This window comes from Thunnus thynnus, chromosome 15, assembly GCF_963924715.1.
Source record: "Thunnus thynnus chromosome 15, fThuThy2.1, whole genome shotgun sequence".
Taxonomy (NCBI): domain Eukaryota; kingdom Metazoa; phylum Chordata; class Actinopteri; order Scombriformes; family Scombridae; genus Thunnus; species Thunnus thynnus.
The window spans coordinates 20,750,399-20,774,759 of NC_089531.1; the positions used below are offsets into that span (position 1 = coordinate 20,750,399).

The 24,361-nt window shown below is 40.1% G+C and overlaps 2 protein-coding genes across 4 annotated transcripts; one reads left to right on the top strand and one right to left on the bottom strand.

Annotated features, from left to right (window-relative positions):
- Nucleotides 1-881: 881 nt before the first annotated feature.
- LOC137197854 (oxysterol-binding protein-related protein 3-like) lies at nucleotides 882-19,805 on the top strand. 3 transcript variants are annotated; one of them, XM_067611324.1, is made up of 22 exons: nucleotides 882-953; nucleotides 8,161-8,355; nucleotides 8,790-8,906; nucleotides 9,934-9,987; nucleotides 10,062-10,175; nucleotides 10,364-10,516; nucleotides 10,643-10,733; nucleotides 10,935-11,038; nucleotides 11,272-11,361; nucleotides 11,441-11,600; nucleotides 11,761-11,885; nucleotides 11,985-12,116; nucleotides 12,763-12,856; nucleotides 13,792-14,027; nucleotides 14,487-14,624; nucleotides 15,181-15,244; nucleotides 15,757-15,835; nucleotides 16,057-16,201; nucleotides 16,890-17,034; nucleotides 17,132-17,258; nucleotides 18,031-18,153; nucleotides 18,999-19,805. In XM_067611324.1, the coding sequence occupies exons 2-22, from the start codon at nucleotides 8,293-8,295 to the stop codon at nucleotides 19,093-19,095; spliced, it is 2,451 nt and encodes an 816-aa protein (XP_067467425.1). In that variant the 5' UTR covers nucleotides 882-953; nucleotides 8,161-8,292; the 3' UTR covers nucleotides 19,096-19,805. The 3 variants fall into 3 exon arrangements, with proteins under 3 accessions (XP_067467425.1, XP_067467423.1, XP_067467424.1); XM_067611322.1 differs by having other exon boundaries at nucleotides 11,761-12,116; XM_067611323.1 differs by having other exon boundaries at nucleotides 930-1,007; nucleotides 11,761-12,116.
- Nucleotides 19,806-20,177: 372 nt separating this feature from the next.
- Nucleotides 20,178-22,652, bottom strand: LOC137198652 (TOG array regulator of axonemal microtubules protein 1-like). Its single transcript, XM_067612523.1, has 7 exons — nucleotides 22,648-22,652; nucleotides 22,134-22,549; nucleotides 21,692-22,004; nucleotides 21,478-21,583; nucleotides 21,108-21,346; nucleotides 20,824-20,982; nucleotides 20,178-20,707 (listed from the first exon to the last, which is right to left on the bottom strand). The coding sequence occupies exons 1-7, from the start codon at nucleotides 22,650-22,652 to the stop codon at nucleotides 20,581-20,583; spliced, it is 1,365 nt and encodes a 454-aa protein (XP_067468624.1). The 3' UTR covers nucleotides 20,178-20,580.
- Nucleotides 22,653-24,361: the final 1,709 nt, after the last annotated feature.

Below are 24,361 nucleotides of genomic sequence, written 5' to 3' on the forward strand. Positions count from 1 at the left end.
TTGTTGTAGACTTTTATTAATGTATTCCATTTACAGATATCTGCAACTAATGATAGTCAATCACTTGTTTAAGTCATTTTAAAAACAAAAATACAAAACATTCCCTAGTTTGATATTGAATTGAATTCTTTAGTGATAATAAACTGACAAAACTAGACAAAACAAGCAATTTGGTGACATCACTTGGGCTTTAGAGAATCGTATTGGACATTTTTTTCTAATTTCTGACATTGAATAGGCTGGATCAGGCGATTAATTGATTAATCAGGAAAAGAATCAAATTAATTGCATCCCTGATTCCTTGTAGACCTATTTCTGGAGCTGGGGGTTTGTCACATGATGGAGAATGACTTTATCTGACCTCTGAAGCTGCCTACAGTGTTCTTTAAAAGTTGATAATAGGCTGTGTCTTAGTACACAGACTGTACAATGACGTGTTTGGGGTCAGACATTTAAAAACAATGTGGCCTTGCTGACTTTGGTGGCTGTAATTTCAATTTAAATCAAGCAGAACATTTAGCGTGTGACTAAAGGCAGAATAAACTTAAGAGACAGTAATTGATTTAACAATTAATGTCTTGAACCCATGAATGAGTGTGAGGATGAAAAAAAAAAATCCAGAAAACTACAATGATATATTCCCCCATAGAGGCACACTAAATCATGTACTCACATGACTTGGATTCACATGACTTGGATTCACGTCACTGGAGTTTACCTGGTACTCCATTGTTTGAAGGCTAAACTCTCACCTTGATGTTGCTTTTTTTCTGTCTGTGGCATTTTTGTCTACGTCACCTACTGGCGCGTTCAAAAAACGTGTACGCCCCCCCTTCTTCTATCTTGGATTGCGATTGGCTGAAACGAGCGTCAGTCACTCCCGCCCACAAATCAAACTCCTCCCCGTCCACGACGCCCGGGGAGTGAAGCGAGGAGCAGGAGCCGAAAGCCAGGTACTGTATCTGTCTACTGTCAGGATATGATGCTGTAGCTTTCGACACTTGACCGTAAGCATTTAATTTCATTACAATTGATATGTGGTGTTAAAATGATGTCTGTGTTGTTGCTGTTATAGCCAAACCGCGGTTTGAATTCAGCGGCAGAGTTGTCTCCTGTCGTGGCTTTTAGCTCACTGTTTCTGCGCTGAAGTGAAATATCGCTTTCGATAGAATTATTGATGGACTTCCTCATGACATTTGGTGCTCAATTGGCGTGTTAAAGCCTCCACGTACAAGCTAAATGTGATATTGTGTTTTTTGTATCGTGGCTGTGTGAGCGTCGGGTTTACGAGCACATATATTGGACATTTTGTCTGTGCTGACAAGTTTGAATTGCTGTGTTGGCTGCTGGCAACAGGAGCCGAGCGGACACCTGTGGTTTCAACCTATAGAGTTTGTCCCCATTAATCACTGTTTAATTCAACCAATCCGCATGGGTTTCTGTGCTGACATCACTCCCGGCATAAAAAATGATGTTTATAGGAATTCAATATTGAGATTGTGGTGATATCGTGATGAATTCTGGGTAACTGAGTTGTAGGGGGCTGCACAGACACTCATTCATCCAAAACTGTATGTAGCTATGTATGTATGTATTTTAGATAGCCTATACTAATGTTTTACATCTACAGTACAGATGACAGTATGTTTCCCAGCAAGCTACACACATCATTAGTGCTGAAATAATTGGTCAATTAATTAATGTCAGAAAATATTGATGCATCATTTAATTGTTCATGACATTTCTTCAGAAAAATACCAAAAAGTCATTGGTTGCAGCCTGTCAAATGTGAATATTTGCTGTTTTCTTTAAGCTTTTGTAATGTAGCATTAATGTGTGTTGAAGACCTCACTTTAGAAGTTGTGATGGACTTTTTTCACTATTTTATGACATTCTACAGGTCAAACAATTTATCAATTAATCAAGAAAATAATTGGCAGATTAAACAGTAATAAATAATAGCTGGTTGCTGCTACACGCCATTCATGAAATGAAATGATCACAAACCTTTTAGCACTTTCTCTCGGTGCTTGAGTGACTTTGTGTTTATTATACTGTAAACCAATACTTGGCCTTAGCACCTCTTAGTACAGACAGGATCATTTTATGCATGAGTGGTGATGGCATCACTGTCACTGTGCCATTCACAGATAGCCTGTGGGCACACATTTGGCACACCAGTACTGCAGCGAGTGTAAACAAAACCGTATCCCGTAAGTTTTTTGTTAAAGCATCTAAACGGAAGGTGAAGCTGGAGTCATAAAGCTGTAATGACTTTGTGGAATATGCGTAGATTTTTACATTGCAGGAAATAATGATAGAGAAAAACATTTTTTCAAGTATAAGTTCTAAACAAACCAAAAAGGCCTTTATGCCAACTATTGACTGTGGTTGCTCTTTTTCTTATCTGGCAGGCAGTATTCTGTCAATTAGTTGAGTGACAGATAATTAACTTTGATAGTCGCTCATAAGCCCAGGCAGAAGTAATCAATGAATCAATAAAATAATCAGCATATTGAGCGATAATGAAATTAGTCATTGGTTGCAGGTCTAAACAATGTAGCCAAGTGGTAAGAGACCAGCCAACAACGTGGACTTAAACACCAAGTGTTGCAAATGTCTTGCTGAAGTGCCCTTGAGCAAGACACTGAGACTGACTGCCGGCTCCAGGTGGCACTGTTTAGGGTTGCACTGTGATGATCTCAACCCAAAGGAGGATTGCACCACAGGGAATCAATCTAGTTTCTCAATTAGCCGCTCACAGTTCAGCCAAAGTTGTTTATTCCTACTGCAACATTTCAGGGCGTAAACATCCAGCGTGGCCGACGTGACTCACTGAGTTATCTCTTTGTCACTCTCTCCTTTGACACAACACCCACTTAAAAGCTGGTAAACATTCAAGCACTCCTGCCTTGACTAATACACCAAGTGACCACTCTGAGAATAACCCGCCTGTGATCTCCTATGGTTTTTTAAGGTTATATGATGTTGTGTCCTACTTCCAGCCAAGCCAACTGGTCGGTAGTGAGACTCATGTGAAATGATGTTTCAGCTGGTAACCGCACAGGTTCTATAAATAGCCCCATGTTTTATGCCCTCAGATTTTCCATAAAGAACAAACAAACTGAATATATTCTTGCCTTTGCCTTCTTTTGTATCCATAGCAACCCGTGATTGAGCAGTAACACAAAGTGTCCCTTGTCTCAACAGGAAGGGGACAGAAAGACATCTTTTATGATGAGGCTTTTTTAATATAAAAAATACATCAATCTCAAGCTTTTTCTCTTTTGGTCTCTCTCTGAGTTCAAATCAAGATTGTTGAATAGCATATTGGGGCTGCTTTTTACCCCTTTGATCACTCACTGATGCCCACATAAGTTTTTTCTCTGTGTGCGTAGAAGGAACACAGGCACTGTATTTACTTTCAGATGAAAAATGTTAAAAACATCCTGCTATCAGCTGCTACACTCAGACATGATGTCAGAGGTCAGATAAGATGAGCTAAGTGCTACTGCCACCAACCAACTTATAACCATATGTTTCCACCACACATCAGATGCTTTATTTTATTATAAAATGTGGGTGTTGATGGAGGAAATAGCCAGATAATGTTGTCAGATGTGAGTCTATTTAAGGCGACTTATGCTGGCTCTCAGTGTGATTATCAGTGCATCATGCATAGATAATTCTGCGAAGGAGCTTTACCAGAAGATTCTGGTGCATTATTGGAGGTAAAGTCTCACATGGGCCATCTGTGAGGACCTTTTTGCAGTCCCAGTCAGCCAGTAATGGGGGAGGGGGGATATACAACTTTGTTGACTGTCAGGTTGATGGCAGTCGTGCTGTTGCAAGAATGCGTATAAGCAGAAAGCAGATGGATTGGCTGCAAAGTCAACGTCTGTGTGTTTGGCATGCCAGGACTGGAAACTCCAGCCTGACAATTCCTCAGATTTCTGCCTCGTTGTCTTGAGATCCTGTCATGGAAACTGGTGAGCAACAGATGAGGCTTTGCTTTAAGAAAGACACAGAGCTTTCTGTAAATATGCAGTACATATTATTGCCTGTAGCCATGCTGAACACAAAGACGATGTAATGACTTGTTGAATTAGCATTGTTTGAGTTGTTCTTGTATTACGCCTTCAAAAGCAGCATTCCTGAGCAATTCAAAGTTCACTATTGTCTAAGCACAAAGATTTTGTGCTGTTTGAAAGCTGGTAGTGTGGTGGCCATGTCAGGAGGCATAGCGCTTTGTTGGTCACTGGGAATTGGACAAGTAGAAGAAAGGTCTGTTTCCCGGTCTTGTGTGCATTTCAGGCCTGAGCTCCCCCTAGAAAATCATTTGAAGTTGCAACCTTGAGTAGATTTTAGAGGAGGTGTCTGTTTTCGTTTTAAGGGACTTATAGGTACTTTTTCCTTCAGTGCAGTCAAAGAGAAAACATACTTAAAACACAGGAAACAAAGAGCCTCACGATTTACCTTCATTTACAATGGCAATACAACTTTAGTACATATGTACAGTACCAGTCAAAAGTTTGGGAACACTTTCTCATTCAAGGGAATGGGAAGGTGTGTCCAAACTTTTGACTGGTACTGCAGATACACCAGGGGAACACGGAAATAAAATAAAATAAATTGAAGACCATGCGAAGCTCAGCTATCAGCTCAGATGTGATCAGCAATAAACTGTTGCAATTTACTCCACAGTTGTTTTGTATGCGGGAAAGACCGAAAGAAATGCAGCGTTTCATTCTTAAGTTTCTATAAATAATGATTGGTTGGATAAAACTGATGAAGCCTTATGTAATGTAAAATGTTGCCATTTGGTGTCAGACATCGGGGCACACTGTTGTGACACTGTTATTCATGCCAGGAAAAACAAAATCATGTCGCATTTGCATCTTCTCCATCTTTTAACTCATCAGCTGATTTCATGAATGCTGACACATGAAAAAACACAAACACACAAAGTAGTCACTTTTTCATCACCTTTAAACCTTTTATTACCTCATTTGGGCCTTGTGACTATGTGGCATTGGCCCTCACTGTGAGAATGACCCCTTTCCGTCTTAACAGATCATTTACAAGGTGTTGTGCCATTAATGATTGACTCCCATTACGTAAGACTGAAGGCAAAATCCAGCACTTCTAGTCTTACAGTGCCTCAGTGGTGTACAGTGTACAATACTATAGAAATCACTCAGTGGGGGTAAGTAGGGCACTCAGTGAGATGTTTGGGGACTCACATCTTCCAGCTTCATTTACAAATGTTATAGTGTATCTATGGCAGATAGTCTTTTATAGCTGTCAGACTAATACACAGCTTTCATACACGCTTTTACGCTATTAAAATGAGGAAGTGTTATGAGGTAGTGACACTTCAAACAAAATCTGTGCATGCGTGCAATAGCAGATTTTGAGGTTTTGCTGTAAGGAAGTGTTTTCTTGCAAACTTTGCTGCTGAGTTTTGTAAAAGAGGACTGAAAGGCAGGGCTGAGTGTGTTATGTAAACTGGTGCTAGGTACCGCTGCCCTTACTCACCACTCATCGTGTATATGACCAATGACTGGAGCTGGAAATTTACCAGTTAGTCCCTGAGTTCCTACATGCTAATACAGTATGTTTAACAGTTGGATGATGCACCATTGTCGTTTACGGTCTAGTCTGTATACAGATGTATTTACACAGATGTAATTATGCAGGCGTTTTATGTGATGAACTGCTGAACTGATTTACATTCATAAAGCTTCACATGCTGCTGAAGATGCCAGGCATGTCACAACCTGAAAAGTGCGAACACAACCGCTTGATAAGCTAATTCCAGCGCCCCAAGTTTATCATTTGAAGCCTACTCAAATATGTTGTCTGTCCTTTTTAGTCTGTGCTCCAGAGCTGTGAAGTAAGTGGGCTGCCCATGTGTTTCAGTCTGCTTTTAGCTGAGTGTTGACTGTAGCTAGCTGTGTGTTATGGTGTGTCGGGGCTATCGAAGCACGGAGCAAATTCTTTCCTGTTGATGACTCATGTCCTGGGCATGGTACTGACTGTAAGCGGGGCCTTGGGGAACTACAGAATACACACTCACTGAAACCACCAGAACGTTTGCAGAGGGTGTAGTTAGCAGCATACTTAAAATCCAAAAGTTTACACAAATTTGCATGCATGCATGCAAGCACACAAAGCCCACAAGCATTTCCTTACTTTGTTATCCCACCAGACAGGGACGTGTGAGTCGAGCACGTCCTTGTCTGGTGAGATGTGAGATAACAAAGTTAACCTACATCTCACACATAAAGTCTTTGGAAGTATATACAACACACAAAGGGAGTGACTAAAAGGTTGTGGTTTAATGTACATTCACACAGCCAGGTTAGGGCCTGTCATTGGCATGTGGCAAAGAGAGGAATGAATGTTACATCACAGTGAGAATGTGATGTTCCCTGCTCCCCTTATACAACCATAAATACACGTGTAAAGCAAAATAAAGTAATTCAGTCAGTATTTATTAAGGTTTGCTTGAATCCAATAATTAGGGCAGCAGGATTTTGTAAAATGTTATAATACAATCATATTATCAAGGTGGAATTGCACTGAAAGTCAGTAAATCATAATGTTGACTTTATTCAGAACACTTGCGTCAAGGTTTTAACCTGAATAATACACAATTTTAATGTGGCGGTGTGATGGTGCGGCAGAGCAGTGTGATGCTGATACAGGAGGAGGCTGAGGAGGTGCAGGAACCAGTGGTGCAGCAGTAATGATTCATTTCTCATTTTTTTGGAGTATGCAGATGAAGTGGGTGCTAAATGTTTACATACCTGTATTGGCTTGGCTTGGCTTATTTAAGTCTCTAGAATGACATGGTCTGTAAGGCGGGCTGACATGTTTTGCACATGGACTAATATTCATTTTGCATATGAAGTAGGGGAGTGCGATCTGACGATTTTAGATCATGATTGATCTTGAAGGTGTCCACAATCTACTTTTCAGGCGAATTGTAGAGATTGCGATATTTAATGTCTTCTTACTTCTGTTTCCAAACTTCACATAATCTCAGATGACTAGCAGGTCCGCTCTACGTGTTATGAATAAACCAGTAGAGTAATACAGCCAACTAGATGGCTATACTGATTGGACGAATTACTTCACGTGGCTCTTCCTTTGGTGACATGTTGTAAACAGTGCAACGTGAGTTATAACTTCTGGCATGGTGGACAAGAAGATTGTGCCTAAAAAGAACTCGACGTCAGTTTTCTATTTGAGTTGTGCTTGAAAAGTGTTATTTTATGATTATGTTATCTTTTGGCTTCTGTTTACTTCAAATTAATCTCAGGTTTTAATCACCATTCGGAAACCTGTGTAGTGTCTTTAATGCAGTATTGTGTTTTAATGGTGCAGATGGAGAACTTCAGAGGCTATTACAAGTCTGGCTAATAGTAAACAGGGCATTTAAAAATTGAGAAAAAAAGATCTCAATTTAGATCGTGATTGTGATTAAATAGATTGTGATTTTATTTTTTTGCCAGATTGCCTGCCTCTAATATGAAGAACATCCTTTATTCTTTTATGAGATGAACTGTATATTCAGTGCAAATTGCATGTAACCCACTGAAACAGAAGTAGCCTCTGGAGTCATAACTTATGCTACGAAATTAGTCTTATTATAGTCTTGTCTTGTTGTTCATCCCCTTCCAGAGACTTTTTTTTTTTTTTCAATTATCATGCTCACATGCTTGTTTACAGAAGGTTCTTTGATCATATATCTTGTATGGTACAGCCATGGTCATGAACATTGATTAAACATTTATTTGAGTTTCTTTGCGTACGTAGCTGCAATTTATCACAGCAGTCCACACAAAGCCAGACACATGAATACACACAGTACAAGATGAACCCTGAACGGCGTGTGTGTGAGAGCTCCTGATAAGGGAGCTGTGTTTTTGTCCGGGATATTCATGTCTTAGCTTCCTTAAAACAAAGCTATTTGGACTGTGGGAATTTTTATATCCTTAATGAGGATGTTTACAGTTAGTCAGACACACAGTGAGTAAGTGATTCCTCTCTGTTTTTATCTGCCTAGCCCCATGTGCTGATGCTGTTCTCTTTAAAAACGAGTGACACCTCTGTGCTGCTCTGACATCAGTTTGTATTAACCTTTCTCTGCAGCGCTGACTGTTGTGGCGTGGCCTTCAAAGGTCAGAGTGATGCTCCTGGCGACTCCGCTGTGATCTCTGTTGCTGCAGTTTCCACAGAAACGAAACAACGGTCGGCAGAAAGCAGCAGTCAAGTCGCAAAAAGATGACATCACCGTCACCCACTCACAGTGACAGCAGTGGCTCCTTGAAGCATGACAATAACCAGGTTTGTGTGTCTGCTTTTGCTGTGTGAACAAAAATTGCTTGCAGCCACTGTTAGCATTGTTTTCATTTAATACCAGCTGACCTCAGCTTTGCTGAATTTAAATGCAGCATGTATCATGATATCCCTGAGGCAGTGAAGCAGGTCTGATATTTTTACTGTGTGTTTTGCATGAGTATCTGTGTATGTGTTGTTCATTTATTGCGGGTTGATCTCTGCAACCAATCAACCATTCAAATCTTCCTAGAAATATAAACCACACCACTTAAAAACTGAAAAATACTTTCAGTGCAAAAAAAATTGTTTTTACAATAACCAGTATTTCAATAACAGTATGTTATGTGCTGTTTATATTGTGCCACTCCTCCTTATCTTGAGGGAAAGAAATGCACTTGTCTCTCTAACTCATACAGTATTGCTACTGTGTCCCCCTCCAGGACAGCTGGGAGATTGTGGAGGGGCTCAGGGGGGTTCCTGCCAGCATGCAGGAGCCTGACGGACAGGAGGGCGTCGTGCTCAAAAGGAGGAAGTGGCCCATGAAGGGATGGCATAAGGTGAGCACCTCTCTAGCTCTCTTAAAGACTCAGACAGGAAACAGTTCTTATTATAGAACACTGCTGCTGCCTTTATTGAACCAAGACCTATTTTCCCTTCATTGTTTTGATACAAGGGGTGTCGGATAGCTACAGTGGTTTGCTTATATTTTTAGGTTAGAAAGGCTTTGTTTACATTTGTTGTGTTTTTGAACCCTGGAGCAAAGTGGAATTTATTTTGAATAACTTTTTTAATCATCTGAACTCAATGCATGTGGTAGTCATTACTTAAAATGTTATTTCTATTTTGGTAAAGCAATACAGTAATTACAGTCAGTAGTCCTATCAGTATGTCCAAAAGCAACCTCTACAAATATCATATGTCATTACTTGAGAATAGTATAGAGCCAGAATACTTTACAGGGGTTTTAATAGTAGTTTCATTCCCGTTGTTACTAAGATTAAGCCAGCAATACTTAGTTTTTCCTGAATGTGTAACTAGAGTCCTGACCTGCTGTCTTATAATACCTCAAAGCTATTTCCATGTTTCCTCCTCTTCACCATAGTCTTCTTAACTTCCTTCTTTTCATTCCCAGCTGACTGTACTGTAACCCTGACTCATCGCCCCCCCCCCCCTCCTCTGTCTCTGAGTGTGCTCATGCGTACCTGGAAACTTCTGCCTTTCAACATGACTGAATTGCCTCTTTTAATAGGCAGTATTTTAACTGGCCAAGGAGGTCTTAAGTAGTGTCAAAGTGCCTTGTCAGTGTACTCTTTTGTATTGTAAAACTGTAAACTATGGCTATGTCTATACACGGTCATTATATAAACTGCTAATCACTCATTTCACTGCTGCTGTTGTTAAATTTTGATGGTGAGATCAAAGGAAAGTGATTTTATTATGTCCACAAATCATTTTCTACTGGTGTTATGAACAATTTGTATAACTAAAGACTGTAATAAACATATCAAGCAGGAGATGCATGAACAAGTCAAGTCAGAATCATTCCTGTAAACAAGTATTGATCGAGTCTGTTTTCTTCCTTAGAGATACTTTGTGTTGGAGAAAGGCATCCTGAAGTATGCAAAGCGTGAAGCAGATGTAGGTATCACATCAAGAGAGCCATCTGTCATTCTTGTCCTCAGACACACGCTAACAAAGTGTTTTGTTCACAGCTGAAGAAGGGAAAACTTCACGGCTGCATCGACGTCGGCCTCTCCGTCATGTCAATCAAGAAGAAAGCCATGTGCATCGACCTGGACACAGAAGACAACATTTTTCACCTAAAGGTAGCTCTTGAGGCTCACATCGGTTTGAATTCAATGTGATTCAGTGTCATCTCTCTCTCTCTCAAAGGTGTACAGTATACAAATGTCTCAACACCTACACACTTTCTCTCTCATTCACTGTTCGTGCAAAGACTCTCACAGCAGTTTTCTCTGAGTTACTGTTGCTAATTTGACTTCATGTCACCCAGGTGAAGAACCCAGATCTGTTTGAGGAGTGGGTGTCAAAGCTGCGTCATCACAGAGTGTTTCGGCAGAACGAGATTGCCATGTATCCCCATGAAAGGCACCTCTTCCACCCCCACGCCGCGTCCTCCCCGTCCCTCAGTGACTCACTTAGAAAAGTAAGGTGTCCCAGTCCTCGTTTGTAGGAAAGCATCAAAGTCTTGGTTGCTACTTTAAATTTGATGCTATAGGGTTGAGGTTATGTGAGGTTGTATGCCTCATCCTCTCTCATCTGTCTCAAACAGAGGACTACTGTCACCAAGCAGGCATCAGTCCACCAGAATAAGGTCAGTTCCTGGCTCCACTCCTCAGAGGACATGAACAGGTGCTGCAAAGGTTGGTTTCTGTTTGTCTGTCGATCCGTTACTCCGATTATCTCTGCTTACTTTCCTCACTAATTATCTCCTTGCTTACCCGCCACCCTGCTTTGTCAACAGTTTTATTTGTCTGTATGCAGTGTATCGTACATCTTATCTTTTATCACCGTGCCTGCACGCACTCAGGCTTTTATCTAATAATAATCTCTCTTTCACTCAGACTTGGAGGAGTGCGAATCGTATTTACTCGAACTCAACCTGCTGCTGAAGAGCATGGAAGTCCTCCACCGCACATACTCAGCCCCAGCCATCAGTGCACTACAAGTAAGCACACACGCGTAGACTAAGTTAACCATGGTGCAAAATGTGGAGGTATTCTGAGTTCAATAAGAATACGTTTGCCAAAATTGATGTAATCAAAAAGGATGAATGAAGTGATAACATTATCTGTGAAATTAAGATGAGAATGAAGAATACTTTTTTGGGTAATCTGGTCAATACTAGAAGTCATTTTCTTTACTATTTCCTTAATATCTCTGTTCCCTTTGGTAACACAGGCGTCTACGTATGACATTCCTAAAAAGGAGAAGAGGCCAAGGAGATGGCGATCCAAGAACAATGGCAAAGAAACCAAAGCCACACTACAGGTAAATGTACAGCTTCTTATTTAAGAAAGCCAAAATCAATGCATACAGTTATTCACCTTAATCTCTATTTGTGCTCCAGGTCCCAAGCTGTATCTCCTCCAAGTCCCCTCGCCTCCACGCATCCCACCCCAATCTCTCCATTACTGAGTCCAACACCCAGGAGGTCTGTCCTGAATCCCCAGACTCACCTACAGACGTGTCTCGTCTACAGGAAGACTTCTGCAGGCTGGCCAACAACAGTGAGTCCATGCCTGAGTCTGCACAAGTTTGCTGAGGAGATCCTTTTGCTGTAGATAGAAAAAGATGCTTTTTTTGTATGTGTTCGCTTCTATATGGTAAGATAGTTTCCATGACAACTCTGTACCTGATGTCTCCCTCTTTTTTTTTTTCTGTCTCCAGTCCACACCACACTGAAATCAGCCTTTAGTTCTCTGTCAGCAGAAAGAGACAGACTGAGGCACACCATCGAAATGCAGCCCCCTCAGCCAGCGCAGGTCATTGGCTTGAAGACTGCCTATGCCTCAGTGAGTCAGAATGCAAGGTTCTGCAGGGTTGCACCACAAATGTTCACCACTGTATACTACATGTCTAATTTCTCATGTGGCTTCTTATCATCTTATCAGGAATGTACAGGTGGCTCCCACTCCTTGGTCCACCAGGTTTCCAATGAGAGCAAAGCATCTATCCCAGAGTCGATATCAGAATTCTTTGATGCTCAGGAGTACCTCCTCTCCTCCTCCTCCTCTGAGAATGAGGTCAGATATTATCTGCATCATCCTTTTCTTCTTCTCCATGTTTAAAACCAGTTGCAGTGATCAATCAATGAATCATTTAGGATATAAAATGTGATGAAAATGACAATATGCCCATCATATTTTCCCAGAGCATGAGGTGATGTCCTTAAATGACTTATTCTGTGCGATGAACAGTCCAAATCTCAAAGATATTCAGTTTTAAAACAGAGAAAAACAGCAAATCGACACATTTAAGAAGCTGAAACCAGCAAATGTTTGGCATTTTTGCTTGATAAATAATTTTAATGATTAATGAATTATCAAAATTGTTGGCGATTCTGTTTCTGTTGATTGACTTAATCAGTTAATCAATTAATCTGTTTCAGCACTACAGACATACAAATCGTTGTCAACTTTACTCAACGGTAATTGTTGCAGGGAAAGTAATCTTTTTATTATTACTTATTAGTCCTAAAATTGGGTGTAGTCCCACACTTCCACTTTTAACAAAACAAATACCTGCTACACAACAAATATACTGTACACTGGGTGCATTTTTTAAAATTTCCTTCTATCCTGAAGATGCAGAGACTTTTGGGTTTGTGTGTCCTGTGACTCTGTCCTCTGGTCGCTCACTGACCTTTCACCGGTGATTGTCTCTCTCCAGGTGTCCGACGATGACTCGTACATCAGTGATGTCAGTGACAGCGTCTCCATGGATACCTACAGCAATGAGGGAGGCAGCGAGAGACACAACTCAGGTACATGATACAGTAACACTTTTTGCATCTCTGTATGTGCGCGTGAAGACATATGAACTCGTTGAGCAGAGACAGACGGAGACAGTGCAGAGAGGATGTGTTTACAAATTCAGTACGATGTTTCATCATACAGTATGTGACAAAGCATCTGTGAACAGGCATCATTAATTCACTGCTGCAGATGGTGGTTGGTTTATATAAACATTTTTCCCTTCATGTAAACAAAGACTGGAAAATTGGGATATTAATGAGATGGTTTAGTTTCACATAGAAATGTTTGTTTTTTTTCTTGATTAGATAGTATGAGTACAGCTTGTCCAACCCAAGGGGTAAAAGACTAATGCAACTCATTTTTAAGATGCTTGTTGTTCGAGCTCTTCAGTATTATTTATTTTACAATTTTATTTTGGATTTGAAGTCTTATATTGTACATATATGACCAGTATTTTTGTACTATGCTAATAAATAGCTGATGTGTCAGTATTTTGTGCTGTTCCTTTGAATTTGACTATTTTCACACCAGAAGAAATAATTATAATTTAAAAAAAAAAAAAAGTTTTCGGTGTTTCTGCCTGAATTTCCTTATTTGTCATGAGAAAAACTGCTCTGAAACAATATTTAGATCATGATGGGAGACTACAATGTGTCACTAAAATGTATGAAAATAAATTGTTTCATAGCTCTTTCAAGTTGTGTGAAACAAGTTTAATTTGGGATTTTAAATGCCACCTTGACGCCTGTTGAATCATACATCATATCCTCATTTCCATCATGTCAGCATTGAACATATTTTTTACTGTAGACATCTGATTTTAGACACCCAGTACATTCAAGAAACCATTTTTTTTCCCATTTGAACTTTCACACTTTGTCCCACTTGGCAGGATTCTTATAAAATATCCTGTCTCACCACTTCCCATATTTCTCCTCCCCAGTTGATGGTGTGGTTCCCCTGGCTCGTCGACGCTCCACACTGCCCTCTCCCAGTCCCACGGGCAGCGTGAGCCTGTGGAACATCCTGAGGAACAACATCGGTAAGGACCTGTCAAAGGTGGCCATGCCAGTACAGCTCAATGAGCCACTCAACACCCTGCAGAGGCTGTGTGAGGAACTTGAGTACAGCGAGCTGCTGGATACTGCCAACGAGACCCAGGACCCTTACCAGCGCATGGTGAGAGGAAATAACTTACATTTATTAATATTGTATTATCCCCCACATACCTAAACTAAATATAGGGCCTTGTGCATATGTACAAGTTCTACCAAAGCACTTTACATAGTCTCATGTACACATAGTTGTTTATATACCTACATGAACTAGTCTGACTTGAACCCTGACTCATATTTTCATTCATTCTTACTTGTTTGCACAGTTTTGACCTTGGTTCATGTAAACACAGTTAGAATCTGAAATCCATTGTGGCCTCACACATTCAAACACACAATATTACCTTCACAATCTTCAGTACACTTGTTTACAGTCCCATACTCACATGAACACAAAATGTAATTTACACACAAAGACACACATGCCAATACTTTTACACATATGTTTCAATTCAGAAAAGCCCACAATTCTTGTCTTGTCAGAGGGCATATGTTCATTCATCCTCTCTGATTTTCTACGCAGGTGTATGTCGCTACGTTTGCAATATCTGCATATGCATCCACCTATCATCGAGCAGGAAGCAAACCCTTTAACCCGGTCTTGGGGGAGACGTATGAGTGTGACAGACCTGATAAAGGCTTCAGGTTTATAGCTGAACAGGTAGAGGTCACACAGTTTACAACACATCATAATCCGTAATCATTGGAATTCACTTTCACAGGAGAGGCTGCTGCTCAGTTTACTGCACTAGAACCTTTTAACACAAAAATGAACATTTTGAATGAAATATGTGAAGTGATTTTTGATTAAAGGTGTTGCATATACATCTCTATGTATCTCTATATAATTAAGTTAAAGGTGCTACATTTAGTATTTCTAAACACTGATATGTAATTCTCAAATTGTGACACCTTGGTAAGATTGTCTCATGTCAGTCTGTGTGCACTGGATAAACAGCGCCCTCTTCCTGTTCTGTGCTTTAAAGCAATTCACTAGACTTCTCAAACAGTAGCAAACAACACAGAGCAGTGAAGATGTGCACTGACCTACTGTACCACTCTTCTCTGTTATGGTCTCTCAAATTACCTCTCAAAATAAATGTAGTAATTGTTTACCTTTTTGTTTTTGAATTGTTCATGACACACCAACAGTACATATTATGGCAAAGCTTTTAATAAACTGCCTTTATCTCATCTTTTATCTCTGCATTTCCAAGGTGAGTCATCACCCACCTGTGTCAGCATGTCACTCTGATTCAAAGAACTTCACCTTTTGGCAAGGTGAGCAGGAGAGAGCATGTTTTGAATAAACACAGTATTTCTCCTCTGTCTGGCTGGGCTTACTAGTAGATTGCACCACTACCACCACACCTTTGTTTCTGATTATTTGTTACATGCTGTAGGTCATATTTAAGGTTAAAGTAGGTGTTGTGGAAGATTAAGTAACCTAATATGGCATTGGTGAGCACTCTGTAACTTTCCATAGTGTGACAACTTAGTGCTTGTTATGTTCATACTGTAGATACTAAGAAAGATACTGATTACTGTGAAGATTCTACTAATCTGACCTCATTTGTTAACTCTGACACTGATCAGCCATTGGTATTCAAAGAAACTGCAGACTGGGACCTTGTTTGCATTTCCCCCTGTGCACATGAGTAAAGAAGCTGATTTATAAAAAGACGCTACTGTTTGCTGAAGAGAAAGAACCATGAAGATCTTAATTAAGATGATACGGTAATTTTCATGTTCACAAGCACTCATCTGTTATTTTGTGATCCATTCTCTTTTAGATGTTCGGTGGAAAAATAAATTCTGGGGCAAATCCATGGAAATAGTTCCCATGGGAACCACTCATGTCACACTACCTGCGTAGGTCCTTTACTCATTTGCTTCTCGTGTGTTGGTGTGTGTTTGCATGTGCATGAGTGTTTGTACTTTTGTGTTTGTGTGTCCACTCTTATATGTTTAACATGAGTGTTACATCATCATGCCCAGTATATGCTGTAGGTAAAAGGAATGAAACATACATTTTTAAATAGTATGTATGGTGTATGTGTGTGTGTGTGTGTGTGTGTGTGTGTATTCTCCAGGTTTGGGGACCACTATGAATGGAACAAAGTGACGTCCTGTATTCATAACATCCTGAGCGGTCAGCGCTGGATCGAACACTACGGAGAGATGGCCATCAAAAATATCAACAGCAACACCTGCCAGTGTAAAGTCACATTCGTTAAGGTTAGAGAACACAAACATCGAATGACTGTCTTTGTTGTGTGTAAATGAGGGAATCTCACAAATGATTGTGAGAGGGAAATTTGTTTTTCATAGTTTAACAATGTGGAAAAAATTCTTTAGGCACTGCGGCATGTGACTTGCTTCCTGAGTGGATTTCTTGTGTAGAGCCATTGTAGAAACACCGTAGCTAATTTTACAAAACTCTGTGCTGTTGTTTCTTCCCTATTAGTGTGTATTGGTCTGTCACATTCACATGAACCTCTGTCAGTCTCTTGTAATCATTATGGTTGGTTGGCTTTTAGCGTCTGATTTTAGTTAAGTCATCTTCCAAGTAGACCCTTGTTATGTGTTTGTTCCTATGTAAAAAGATTGTTGCAGTTTTCTTTAGTGCAGTGCTGCCTGTTCAGACAGACATGCTCACTCTCTGTATGGTGCAACACAGATATGATAAGCTTTGCCCTCAACACTGTCAAGGCAAACAGCAGCATCTGCTGGACAAAAAGAAGTACTGAATTTCAAATAATTAAATCATAAACATAGAAAACCAGGCAACATGAATCAAATCCTCCCTAACAGTTACATAACTCACACAGTATTTATTACTCAATATTGTAAAATGTGATACGTTCAATGTTAATTCCCATTTTGTATAATAATATTCCCTCATGATCACCCTCTTTGTTTGCAGGCAAAGTCTTGGAGCTCTACAGTGAACGAGATAGAGGGTGTGGTTACAGATTCAAATGGAAAAGTTGTACACTCAATTTTTGGAAAATGGCACGAGTCCATTTTTCAAGGGGACCCTCCATCTGCCACGTGCATCTGGAGAGCAAGTGAGTCATTGATCCCTGGAAATGTCACAAGTTTTTACACCAGTGCACTTCAAACAACAAAACTGAGCTTGACGTGTGTGTGTGTGTGTGTGTGTAGACCCCATGCCGGTGGACCAAGAGCAGTACTATGGCTTCACCCAGTTTGCGGTGGAGTTGAATGAGCTGGATCCCACCTTAAGACCTCTGCTTCCCCCCACAGACACACGCTTCAGGCCGGACCAGAGGTTGGCAAACTGTTTATCTGCCTGTTATTATGTTGATTCATCCCTACCCATTTTAGAAACTTTGTACTTTTATTATTTTTATTAATGTTTTATCATCTTCTGGCCTAATTGATGGCATCTTTAGTTGCCAGTCGTTTAAATGAGGTAAAGGCTGACTAATTGGACTCACTAGTTACTTGTGAAAAATATGATTTTTATGGAAAAAGTCTGATCATGCCTATGTGGTGTGAAGCAGTAAAAGTCTGAAATATGAATGTAACCATGGCAACAGACCATGGTGTTAAGATCTATGTGAATTAAGTCACAAGAATATTAATGTTCACTCAGAGACAGAATTAGTAAGATTAAACAATTCAAGTTGGATGAATAACACTCATATAAAAGGTTATTTAATGGCAACATTCTTCAATTAGTCCACAGAAGTACATAAATAAAATATATTAGTGGAATAAGTGTTAAAGAAAATTTGTCAACCTTTCATGTAAATGCAAAATTTTGGTAAAGAATATGCAATTCTTTACCAAAATTTTGTTATAGCTATACTTTAATTGCATTTACAATAGTATGTTCTACATATTGTTTCACACACTGGCTAAAGCCTAAATATCAAGAATACATAAATTCCACTACCATTGCTGCTACTACCCATAAGCCAAAGTTTTCCTGTTTGTGAGGTGGAAACGGTGGGATGAATGGTGGCAGTGTTCTAGTAGGAGCAAATCTCTACTGTTTCTCCATCCTGACTCTCTCTCTCTCTGTCTTCTTTGTCCAGGCTGTTGGAGGAGGGGAACATAGAAGGAGCTGAGGAGCAGAAACAGAGGCTAGAGCAGCTCCAGAGGGAGAGGAGGAAAGTGCTGCAGGACAACAACATGACACACCAGCCACGCTTTTTCAAGTACGCTGCTGTTTACTCGTGATGTGTGCGATCAGACACAGAATGTGCATGTGTTTTTCTACATAATTGGTCTGTCCAGTATGATCAAAGATCCGCTCCTTAGCATCCGCTGTGTCTCAAGAGGTATTAATGTCTGTGACTGTCTGCATCCTTGTGATTAACAAACTGGGTTGTTAAAATAAGTCTTGGGCTCATCATGACAAAAGAAAAGTAATTCTTATCCATTATGTCATTGTCCATTACTTCATCATTATCTAAGAAGTAATTATATCTTTCTTTTTTTTTTAATTAAATCTTTATTTAACCAGATGAGTTCCATTGAGATTACAAAATCTCTTTATCAAGGCAGCCCTGGCCAACATAGCAGCAATATAGTGTTTCAAACAACATACAAGCATTAAACAACATTTCAACATCAAAAACATATAAAGCAAAACATACAGTAGCAACTGATACAGTATTTATGCTCCACTCATCATTAGTCAATTAGTCCCACCTAGGAAATTCAAAATACAGCCCTCTTACATTCATAGATGTCATGAGTGAGACCTTTTTATCTAAATAAAAACATAATATAGTAAGTCATTTTACTCAAAGTAAAGACACTTCTCTGACATAAGCTCATCAACAGAATATTATGAACCATATAAACACACAAAAACTTAATTTGATAATCTAGCTTTTTAAAAATTAATCAAAATTAGCTCACATTCTTCCACATGTTGAAGTTGTAAATGGATATGCTATACCTTTTACAGGAAAAACACTAAATTATAATATGTCACTGAGTGATGTATCACCAAACATTGGTCATAAAAACAGTTTTGTTTGTGTTGTGTCGGCAGGAAGTCAAAGGATGACACATGGGTGAGCAGCAACACGTACTGGGAGCAGCGCAGAGACCCAGGCTTCAGTAAAATGGACTTCCCTGTGTTGTGGTGACCTCTGGATTTAACCAAACCTCTCCACTACAACTTATCATAGAGAGGGAATTATAAAACTGACCTGAGACCAGCCTTGAGGTGTCCTGACCCGGTCAAAATGAATCACTCAATGTCATGGTAACCAAATCAATATGGACTTCCTGCTTCCCCTTTTAGGACCAAGCAGAGCCTGTAGGACTTCTGTCTGTTTTGTTTCCGTTTATTATGTTTATCTTTTAGGGTACATTTTTCTCTTGTCATTCCCACAGTTGTTATTTACATGTCGGTGTCAGTGTAAACTAAATGTTTATATGATTATGTTCTGTTGCATCTCAGCATTTACCAAAGTGCCTCTTATTGCAGTGCTGCACTTGATCAACTGCTGTAGCAGTTATGCAAAAACACTTTTATTTGGAGACTTTAAAAACTGCTCTTTTGGATGATGTCAGTATGTATTACTGGAGAGAAAAGGATCAGGGATGGAAGTGAACTTTTTCAAAAGGTCAAAAGTTGCTCAAGTATTTGTCTATTTGTCAACATCGTGACAAGTAGGATTGTTTAAACTACCTTGTGATCAGATGTTCTCATTATAAAAGAGTGACTTCAGCCTTTCAGTATGCTGCCTTGTTATAATCATGTGATGACTGTGGATATAATTTATCACTGAGGTAAACAGCAATAATACTCCATGTTCAAAGATAATAAACTGTACAATGAATGGACAAATTATGCTGCTTTACACTGTGTTTGGTTTTGTATGAGTGAGGGATGAGCCACAATTTTGGTTGCTTGCTAGTTTCTGTTGCTGCTACAAACAAGAAAGGCTCTCTAAAAGGTAATGATCACCAAAAAGTGTCATTCCTTGAATTGACCTGAAATGATTATAAGTGAAAAATACTGTAAGAATTGTGATATTAGGATTGTGTTTAATAGTAAAGCAACACAGAAAATCAGCATAGAAAGGAACCACCTTGTTACTTTCCCAAAAATGGATCACTGTTAAAATTAAATTTGCAACATGTTGAACACCAGTCAAGACAATTAAAAAGCACAGAAAGAGATAATATTACATTAGTAAATGATTGAATGATGACGAATATATAAACAGAACATTTTGTTACATTTTTTATTGTTTTAGGCCAATTGTTCAGTGGTCTGTGGGGTAGAGTCTGCAGACTATCCCAGCTTTAAGCTTTAAGCCCTGTGATAGACTGGTGACTTGTTCATGATACACTCTGAACAGGTCACCAGTCTATCACATATAGACAACCATTCACATACACATTCACAAATACGGGGCAATTTAGTGTGGCCAATTAACCTAACCTGCATGTCTTTGGGATTGTGGGAGGAAACTGGAGTACCCAGAGAAAACCCACCTGGCACGGGGAGGACATGCAAACTCCACACAGAAAGGCTCCAGCTAGTCTTAAAGTTCTTACTACAGCCTGCTTCCTGTGAGACGAGTGCTAACCACTGCACCTCCATGCCAGCCTAATGACCCCTACTGCACCATTTTCTTAATGATCTTCTCCAGTGGGTGCCTGTCTTTCACTGGGATGACCTTATTCCACAGGCCGGTAAACTCCCTCTGGAGAACAAGTGCCTGGAGCATCTTGTGTCCGTAATGCCTGTACAGAAATACATTTCTCATTTAGCACCATGAACAGAAAGATATAAGACTAAGACTGAAAGCATTTTTCACAAGAACCACTAACATTAGATCATGCAAAACTTAGTAACCCACCTGACGTCCAGTGCAGCATCCACAGACATCTTACAGACAGCAGATAGGAAACGCTCTGTGAACATCTTCCCTCCTGTCAAGATGTGATCCTCCCCTACAATCTCTGCCAGCAGGTGGAGGTGCTTGGCTGTGCTCCCCCTCACTGCAGCACACAGATGACTAAAGAAGAACAAAGACAGACGGGAATGTGAGACTAATCCTGCGACTACAGTTCATTTCATTCACTTTAAATGTTGCTTCTACTACACTTCCTCCTAAATTCTGATCAGTTTATCCCCTCTTACCTCAGCCCTGTGTTGAGTAGAGCGGTCACGACTCTACCAGGACTGCAGCCCTCCACCAGAGCATCCAAGGCATGATTGGCGTGCTGGTGAATGAAGTCATTAGTTGTCTGTGCCAACTTCAGCAGCAGGGTGCGACCTGTCACCTCTGCCTCTGGGTCCATGGCCTTCCCCAGGTAAATATGGAGCTGAGCTATAGACTCCATAGCAGCACAGGCCACACTAGAGCGCAGATTGTTCACCTAGATAATAAGAAAGAACATCAGTCAGTACTTCAGTGTGCACAGTATAGGTAGATGCACTTATAGGAAAATGAGAGCTGCATGCAACACAAAGACAAACACAGAGACAAAAAGGAAAATGTCTACAATACCTCTTTTATGAGAGCCAGGCAGACTTCATGCAGTTTAGTCTGCAGAAGTTGTGGATGGTGTCTTGCCAGAGCTTGAATGGATTTTAATCCATTAATTTTCTCCTCCCTATATTTAAATGACAAACATTTTTGAAAAGTGTTAATCATTGCTTCAGAAACAACATACTGCTGGATAAACTGTTTAAATCTATAGTAATCTATATAGATGTCTTACCAGTCATCTGATTTGAGCTGCTTGAAGCAGAGGGACAGGCTCTCTGAAGGCATGGCCAGGGGCTGGAGCTCATCCTGACATGCTCTTTTGTCAGTCTTTTGGGGACGGAGGTTTGTCCCACGACGAGGTCCTCCTCTCTTGGGTGGGGCAGCTGTTGTTGGAGGTGCTGGAACAACAGGGGTCCTTGCTGCCGTCTTTCTAGCAGCCACTGGTGGTTGAGGTGAAGGGAGGTTGACGAGCTGGAATCGTTGCACTAATTCCTCAACCTTACCTTTATGTGACCACAACTTGCATCCATCAGCTACCTCTTTGACTGTTTAGATGAAAAAGAAAATATTTATTATGACTGAAATTTACACCTGTTTGCTGTAATCATATCTTCACCTATTACCATTCAAGTTAGCATAAATAAAGTTATTATCAATTAACAGTATGAACCTACGTGTTCCACCAAGGTTTGCAGACATCACTGGGAGACGAGATGCTCTCCTGGTTAATGGAGCTGCTGTGGGAGGAAGAGTAGGGGTGAAGGGTGAGGAAACAGGGCTTCGTATCTGCGGTATAGCCCTCAGCTCACTGGGAGTGTGTTTGTCCACAGAGCTGAGGCTGTCCGCAGAGCAGATGGAGGTGACTGAACTTGGCCTTCTGGCTTCAGTCTTAGCCAGCTTACAGGCAAGCATTGCCCTCTTGCTACCCACACGCAACTTCTCCTCAAAGAAGGGGTCCTCTTCATGCTCGTCATTCAGTTCCAGTCCCTCCAGAACTGAATGGTAGAGGCCTTCTTGTGAAGTGCACGGTCTCTGACTGCTGTTCTTGTCCACAATGGGGGGTAACTTCAGACCGTGCCAGATGTTCCCTCTTCGCAGAGAAGATTTAGGGCTTTTTTTGGGTGAAGCTGGCGGCTGAAGTGAGGGGAGGGTCTCGTGCTGCTTGGAGATCCCCAGTCTCTCCAGCACTGCATCGTAGAACGCTTTCTGTGAAGCGCAGAGTCTCTCTGCACGTTCATTCAGCGTCTGGTTAGTGCTGGTTGGCCGACTGGTGTTCCCTCCTTGTAGAGAGGATTCAGGGCACCTCCTGGGTGAAACTGGGGACTGAGATGAGGTGAGGGTGTCCTGCTGGTTGGAGAGTCCCAGTCTCTTCAGAACAGCATCACAGAGGGCTTTCTGTGAAGCGCACAGTCTCTCTGCGCGTTCATTCAGCACATTCCTGTCGCTGAGGCCATGTTCTCTCCTGTAGCTCTCAGGTGTCTGTGAAAAGAATATAGATTGAGTCATTGGGAATAATTACACAGTTGAATTATACTATATTATATTAAAGAGCACTCTACTCCAATAAATGTAATATACTTTATTACTATCTCATTGCATACTACATTGCATTATACCACACTACACTATATCATTTGGCATAGTAGTCTAAGGAAACTATACTTATACTGAAATCTATCTTTGGCACATAATGAGCAAAAGTTGAATAACATATCATACTGTGTAAAGCTTTCTAATTTATTATTCTGTTATTTTATTCTGATATATAACCTTGTAGTGGACATGAATGTCTGAAAAATCAATTATGTAATTTATCTGAATTGGTGTTTGTAGTGTGATTTAAAAATGCTTGTGCTGACTTGACACCAAAATAAAAACTGTATCTATGAACAGAATGAGATTGACACAGTTGGTTACTTACATCATGATCAATGAAGTTCTTCTGCTGTTGCAGGAGGTGTTTTGATGTCTCTCGGTTAGCCATGAGTATCAGAAAGATAACGGACTAAATCGTCAACAAGTGGTAACAAAACTGTGAGTAGGTGCTCTCAACAAGTTCAGTGTTTGTCTGACAGGATCTGGATTCTGTTTGATATCTGAAGGCGTTCCATTGACATAAAGAGACGTGATGTCATCAAGGAACCTTGGAACATTCTAATCATGTCATAGGCGCTCAAAAGGACTGTTGATGATCACCAAAAAAGTGTTCAGTTTGACAATCATGGCATGTACAAATACATTTTATTGAAACATTTCAGACAAAATAGTGCTCCCTCATCTCTCTCATCAAAATGTGGCCTTAATCTTGATCTGTGCTAGTCTGCATCATCCAACATCTTTCTGTGTGTTTAGGTCATATTTCTTTGTGCATGATCAACTGCACAAAAAAACATATTGACATATTGAACAAAGTAAATTAATGACCATATCTCATTATAAAGCAATATATTCCAATATATTCACATGTTTTGCATCACCTGTATGTATTCTTCACTTCAAATTGTCCGGAAATGTTATTGCGATATAAACATGGTAACACAGTTATATGTTTTTTTTTACTCTTCCTGCTTAGTGCAGGAAATCTGTCTGCTGAAACCTTCCATGAATTACCTTGTTAAAAATTCTTAAAATGACATCTACTCTTTATCCCTCTTTGAAAAAAACAGAATCTATGATTATGCAAATATTTTCATTTCAGTATTTATACTGCTGGACATCTTGTTGGATACATTACAATATTAGCCTCAAATGATTCCCTTGTGTTTGTTGATGACTTGACTAACATGTGTCATTTGTGAGCAGGACGGTGACACTAACTGGGTAACTGCTTATGTTTTACATTCAAAAAGCAATAAAACATTATATTTAAATTTCATAATACGTGTACACACTAAACCACACT